The following is a 7,082-nucleotide window of genomic DNA, read 5'->3' on the forward strand; positions in this document are numbered from 1 at the left end:
AAGGCCCCCATGCCATAGAATTATGTAGCTCTGAAATATTTCCATAGGAATAAACAATATAGAGAATTCCACCCAGCCGGATAAGGATCCTTTCAGCTCTACAGGTTTTTAGTGTAAGGGGCAGAGGTTGATTTGGAGCGCTGCAGAATTGAGGCGGCTTCAGGAAGTCTGCAGATCAATATTATCATGCCCCTTGGTCGACTTGTGTAGAACTGCATCCTTGTGACGTGCTGTGATATAGTGTGTTATTTTTCTTTCATATAGCCAGGTTAGGTGAGGACGTTTGGTGTCTACTTTAATGCAGTGAATCTATTCTGTGAGTATGTGGGCTTCAAAAGTTGTGTTTTACATAGGCAGCCCAATTCTGATATTTTATTGTTGTAAGTCTATGCTAGTAGATACCATAGACTTCCAGTCGTTGCGCTAACGCTAGTTAGCATTGCCTTGCAAACTACCTCGAACTTCCTTCATACTGGAGACACAAAAATGATATCCACTAGTTCAATGGAATATGGGGAAGTAGACAAAGGGCCTAATTTACCAAAGTATCTCTTTTAAGCTCTTTCCAGTAGCATAACTACTTTTTTGAGCAGATGCATGAAGTGGTTGAGTCAGTAGACTGGTAGTCCGTTTTGCGTGAAAGTCAGACTGGGCTGAGTGATGTTCGTTGACTCAGTTTAATGGAAAGCTGATCAGGGTGAGTTGGTGTATGGATACAATAGTGACGTTAAAATGAGGCCAGTATGCCTATTCTTTTCGCTTGTTTTTTTTTAAAGGCATGTCTGAGTCGGAGCAGTCTTTGAAGGGCACTTCACAGATCAAGATCCTTCCTGCCGAAGACATTGAAGGCATGAGAGTTGTGTCTACGGTAAATTATTCAATTGTTTTTTAATCTTTCGCTGTTGCAGTTAATAACATACTCAAACAGTTTTAAAAACAGTGGTTTTGAAATGCAAAGTCTATTTCTGTCTTTTGTAGCTGGCCCGAGAGGTGCTTGACATTGCCGCCCTGATGGTGAAACCTGGCATGACCACGGAAGAGATTGACCACACTGTGCACCTGGTAAAGACACTAGCCTCCTTTTCCCTCTTTCCCATCCACTCACTTTCTCCTGTCGCTCTCTTCCTTTTTCACTCTTTCCTCCTCTCTCCCTCGTCTTGAACGTTGACGTGTAAGTACTTCCTTCCTCCAGGCCTGCACAGCCAGAAACTGTTACCCCTCCCCTCTCAACTACTACAACTTTCCCAAGTCCTGCTGCACGTCAGTCAATGAGGTCATCTGCCACGGCATCCCAGACAGGAGACGTCTGGTGGATGGGGATATCCTCAACGGTAAGTTTCCCAAGGGCAAAAAGTGGCTTCCCCATCTGTCCCTTTACCGTTACTTACTTGAATTGACTGGACAGGTGAAATATAAATCCCCAGTTGGCATCCTCCATATTCTTTCACCTAATTTGTGTTTTCAGATCATTGAGTATGATGTGGTTTAAATAGGTGAGTGAGACTTTAGACTATTGAGATGCACATAGAGAACGGGCTAGTTCCCATTAGACAGACTGCCAAAGAGCTCTTGCTGACATCATGGTTTGACAAGAGAAATGGTTTTTATTAGTATTCAGCAAGAGTCTATAGGACTTCAGCCAAAATGTAGCCTGTGTCCTATATATGTCTGCTAACGGGACTATTCTCAAGAGAAAGATCCCATGAGACACTACCAAAAAAACTGACTTACAGCATGGTTTGACAAGACAAGTGGTCTCATGAGCATGATAGTGCCCAAGTATTTATCCCTCTGTTACAAAGTGTGACTGAAATTGATTTAATTGTGATTTTTTTTCTATTGTCTACACAAATATTTCAAAGTGAAAATGTCAGTGTCAAAGTGAAAATTAAATTATATGAATGCTAACAAATTAATAAAAATGAACAACTTCAATATCTTGGTTGTATAAGTATTCACCCCCTTTGTTATGGCAACCCTATATTTTTTAATGACTTCCCCTGTACCCCATTTATAAAGCATCTGTAAGGTCCCTAAGTCGTGTTTTGAATTTCCAGCACAGATTTAATCTATAATACCAGGGAGCTTTTCCAGTGCCTCGCCTCATACAGATTGGTAGGTGGGTAAAACATAAAAAGCAGACACTGAATATCCCTTTAAGTAGGCTCAAGTTAGCACTTAATCTGTGGATGTTGTATGAAACGACCCAGACACTACAAAGATGGTTGTCCTTCCTAACCCAACCCAAGTCTTGCATGACCCGACATTATACATAGAGCCTGTTTTTTTTAATCAATAACTAGGGTATGGGCAGGGCTCGGGTATCACTAAATGAATCACTACCATTTTGAAACGGAGCCATTTGCTCATGCTCTGCTGCACAGTACACCAGGCACTGGGAGAGGAATTCACCTTTCAGCAGGACAATAACCCAAAACAGAAGGCCTAATATATATACTGAGATGCTTACCAAAGAGACATCATGTTTCCATGTAGCCTAGTTAGTTTTGACTTAAACTTGCTTGAAAATCTATGGCAAGTCTTGAAAATGACCATTTAGCAGTTATCCCGCATCCAACTTGACAGAACTTGAAGAATTTTGTAAAGAATAATGGTAAAATATTGCACAATCCAGGTGTGCAAAGCTTTTAAATACTTATCAGAAAAGAGTCAAAAGCTGTAATGTCAGCCAAAGGTGTTTTTTTTTAGATATATATATGTGTGTGTGTGTATATATATATATATATATAATCAAGATAAAGCATTAATTTTTTATTATAGGCACTGTATATATTTCTGCTAATGTTCAGCATTCCCCCCCCCCCCCCGTGCAGTGGATATTACTGTGTACCACAATGGATTCCACGGAGATCTCAACGAGACCTTCTTTGTCGGAGAGGCAGATGAAGGGGCGAAAAAGCTTGTCCAGACCACCTTTGAATGCCTTATGCAAGCCATCGACTCAGGTAGGATCTCTTACCTGATGCCAGATAAACTAGTTTTTTTTTTATATATAATTGTGGATGACCGGCTCGAATAGGTCTTATGTAGCAAAATTATAAAATGTGTTTTTTACATTGAGTAAAAGTAGAGACTAGAAAATGGTATGTCATATACTGCAGTTGATAAACAATGGGAAAGTAATTGTACTTTTTAAAGTTGATAAACTTGTAACCTCACTTTTGAGAAAATGTCCCTTGAATGTTTTGGTACATCTACTGGAGAGCTCTTCTTTGTCTACACCCATTCAGAATCGTTCACAACATTTGAAGCTTTAAGGATTCACATGTGAGGCTATGTACTAAACAACCAAAGATTTCAAGACTAAAGGCTGAAACTACGGGAGTGTTGGGAAATTTAATCTGGAGTGCCAGTGTGCTCTGGGCGTTCGGAAACCCAGTGTTGTCAGATTGACCGTTTGTAAATTGAGAGCATTTCTCTCTTGGGGTGTTTAGAGCAAACATTGGACACTCTGGATGAAACTTTGGGTTGATCTGAGCTTTCTGACCTAACAGCAGTCAAGCACCCAAGCTAACTACTTTCAGATACAAATGAGAGAACAGCTCACTCTGACCATTTTACTCGCCCTAGCAGAGCTGGTTATCCAGAGCGTTGGTGACTGCAACTGTGACGCTGGCAACTATTTAATTACACATTTTTTGCCCAAGTTTACTGACACCGAACATATTCGTTGGGTGTTGAGCGTTTGTAAATTTGTCAGTTATTCTGCACTCTGGCACACTCGGGAGAGTGCTCAGAAATCGGAGTAGATAGCGAGAGTAAATTTACCAGCTACGTCTATCGACAGTTGTCACAGTGACATCATAAACATTCTATTGAAATAGTTTCTTGACAGGTGTTTTTATACAACAGCCTTCTGTGTGTTCTCTTTTTGACTCAGTCTGCATATTTGCAATCAAAACGCCAGAATTTCCTTAGCTATCATACTCTAATTCCACTGATTTCAAAACTCGGTCCTCCAGAAAGTGGGGAGCAACAGTTATGCAGTTCTACCTAATATCTTTCAAAAGCCCTGTTTGGAAAGGATTACCTACACATACTGGCCAGGTCATATTATAGATAGAAGCATGCTACATGGCAGGCCAATCCAAACTCATCTCTCGGCATGTTCAGCCCACTCATTGTCTCAGCCAACCATGGCTAGCTGGAAGGTTGCGGCTTTTTTCCATGGCTAAACCAACTAGGCTCGTAATTTAACAATTTTATTTGTATTTACAGATGACATACAAGTTTGTTTAAGGCACATGAAAGTTCACATGTTCCAGAAGGCATTTCTGACCAAATGCATTTTGATAAATAAAGTTTGCATTCAAATGGCGCTCCTGTGAAGTAGTGACACGTGACATATGCCTAGTTTCATGGAACGAGTCTCAATTAGGTCACTATCACAATGTCCCCCTCTTCCTTCTCTAGTAAAGCCTGGTATCCGCTACAGGGAGCTCGGTAACATCATCCAGAAACATGCCCAGGCTAACGGCTTCTCTGTGGTGCGGAGCTACTGTGGCCATGGCATCCACAAACTGTTCCACACTGCTCCTAACGTGCCCCACTATGCCAGTGAGTACCCCTCCGTCTCCTTCCACCAATACGCTTGTGAAATTGACGTCCTTTTCTCAGATAACACAGTAGCCTACTTCAAGTTTTATAGGTCACGTACACGTTAATCCTCAAAGGATTTTGGGGGAAGATGTATAAATTGGTGGGTTTCCTTTCTTTGCAGAAAACAAAGCGGTCGGAGTGATGAAACCTGGCCATGTATTCACCATCGAGCCCATGATCTGTGAAGGTAAGGGTTCTCAGACATGACAGCAGGTTTGGGGTATAATTTTGTTTGTGTGCTTAATGTAATGGTTGGTAATTGTATACCTGTGTTTTAATACTGTACTTGTGTGCTTAACACTGGCTACCTGTGTGTTCTGTGTAGGTGGTTGGCAGGACGAGACGTGGCCTGATGGCTGGACAGCTGTGACTCGGGATGGGAAGCGTTCCGCCCAGTTTGAGCACACCTTGCTTGTGACGGAGACGGGCTGTGACATTCTGACACGCCGGCTGGACGACAACGGGCGTCCCCACTTCCTCAACCAAATCTAAATGGGGGGAGGGATACAGCAACGAAATGACTGTCTCGTGGGCAGCTCACTTTGATCCCCAATGTCATATCACACATACACGCCTCTAACCTGAGGCACGCCGCCCGCCTGCCCCCCCCCCCCCCCCCCCCCTCCCCCCCCCTCCGGAGGCTGTCCCTGCCGCGGCCTGGCTCTCACCGTTCCACGAATTTAGTGTTGTTCTCCAAGATTTACGGGAAGTACTTGAATACATCTGATATCAACTGTGTGGATTGTTTTAATGAGGCTGTTTTAAAAAATAAATGTCTCATCAGGAGATGAAAAGTAAAAATAAAGAAGTGTATTTATGCGCAGTAGCAGGTTTAATTTTTACCTTGATTGTGAGCTTTGATTCTGTTGACATATTTGACTGCAGAGGTGTGGAAAGGGTCATGCTTCAGTTTGACTCCTTGACCTCTAGACATGTGCCACCTTACTGTGTTGCCTAATTGACAGCAAGGCAGCTGGGTCTTATTGACTGGCCAGAGAGGGGAGCTGTTGAGCTCAGTGTTCTGCTAAAGTGTGTAGTGCAGGTCTATTCAAACCTGGGTTCTGAGGTCTGCAGCACTGCTAGTTTTCTTTTCTCTCTCTCTAGTGAACTAGTTGATTTAGGTTCATTGATTGACCAGAATCTCCTTGCCAGGTCTGGTTTGAATCGGGAGGAAAGCTTGCAGTGCGGTGGACCCCAAGGCCTGGATTGGAATTGCCCTGGTGCAGCGCGTTGAGCCTTAATCTGTGTGAATTAAGAATAACCATGCCAGATAATGTCTAGGCAGCGTGTCTGTTATTCCTCAATCCAGTCAATCAATATTTACCTTGATATACTGTTGAGCAACACTCTTGAGTCTCCATTTTAATCCAATCTTTCCAGTTTCTCTGCCAGCTTTTTATTTCTTCTATGATGGGAGTAATAAACAGCTGTTCTGTAGTTTGTTTGTGTGTGTGTGTGCGTATATGCTTTTGTGTTTGAGTGTGGTGAGGACTGTATAAATGCCAAAGGCTCTATTGCAGCAGAAGTCTGGGTTTACTACAGACCTGTGAATTAATACCCTTTTTCAGAGTACTGTATTATTAAAATAGTAATAACATAATCATTGAAGTATTGATTGTTTTGCATTAGCTCAAAGTTAAGTGTTTCTTGTTTTGTACTTCTATGATGTGCACATTAAGAGAATCTGACTGCAAATGACATGATACTCGTTCACTAGATGCTTTCTCCCAATGCTAGGCTCAATTATCCTGGCAACGGGGTTCAAATTAATTTGACCAGTAAGACAATCCTTTGAGTATCCTTTGATTTAATGTATTCAATTGAAATGGAGAAATAAGGAGTGATGTTATGGTTTTCAGAGCCGCCTCTTGAAATCTAAAATTTCAGGACAACACGAATACTGCAGGACCGAGGAAACGAGAAAGATTTACATTTGTTGTGATTTTTGTGCAATGCCTTAAAATTTCCCAGCGTGCATTATACTGAAGCCCTCTGATCCTTTCGAAGGGTGATGTGTGGGTCACAATCATCCACCTTCAGCTTATTGTTCATGTACTCACTGACCAGTTTAGGAACACCCTCCACACTTGTATTTCCTATTGAAAGCAAATGAAAAGCATGACCTCAGTTCAATCAAATGATAGACATCTACACAGAGCTTTTGGCTCTCACTAACACATTAGACCCATCCCAGTTCCTGTCCAAGTTCATCCCGTCACCAGTTGGAATGGGTGAATGGAGATCTTTTGCCCGCCTGCTGACAAGCCTTCAGGGCTGCACTCTGGAACAATCACTTACACAGCTGTAACCTTGCTATCGTGCCACTATGGCCATTAGGTGTAACAGATAACATGCTACAATTGAGATTACAACACTTAGCTGCAGTGGTGGAAAATGTACCCAATTTTATAAAGTAAAGATACCTTAATAAAAAATGACTGAAGTGAAAGTCACCCAGTAAA

At 42.0% G+C, this 7,082-nt stretch overlaps 1 protein-coding gene across 1 annotated transcript in view; it reads left to right on the plus strand.

The window, feature by feature from the left end:
* The window catches only part of LOC139383281 (methionine aminopeptidase 1-like), an 18,353-nt gene extending 12,133 nt beyond the window's left edge, over positions 1 to 6,220 (plus strand). Inside the window, exons 5-11 of the mRNA XM_071127727.1 lie at positions 777 to 868; positions 979 to 1,062; positions 1,193 to 1,331; positions 2,835 to 2,966; positions 4,435 to 4,578; positions 4,742 to 4,807; positions 4,946 to 6,220. Coding sequence (XP_070983828.1) covers positions 777 to 868; positions 979 to 1,062; positions 1,193 to 1,331; positions 2,835 to 2,966; positions 4,435 to 4,578; positions 4,742 to 4,807; positions 4,946 to 5,112 — 824 coding nt within the window. The 3' untranslated portion in view covers positions 5,113 to 6,220. The remainder of the gene's footprint in view (positions 1 to 776; positions 869 to 978; positions 1,063 to 1,192; positions 1,332 to 2,834; positions 2,967 to 4,434; positions 4,579 to 4,741; positions 4,808 to 4,945) is intronic.
* Positions 6,221 to 7,082: the final 862 nt, after the last annotated feature.

This window comes from Oncorhynchus clarkii, chromosome 25 (genome assembly GCF_045791955.1).
Source record: "Oncorhynchus clarkii lewisi isolate Uvic-CL-2024 chromosome 25, UVic_Ocla_1.0, whole genome shotgun sequence".
NCBI lineage: Eukaryota > Metazoa > Chordata > Actinopteri > Salmoniformes > Salmonidae > Oncorhynchus > Oncorhynchus clarkii.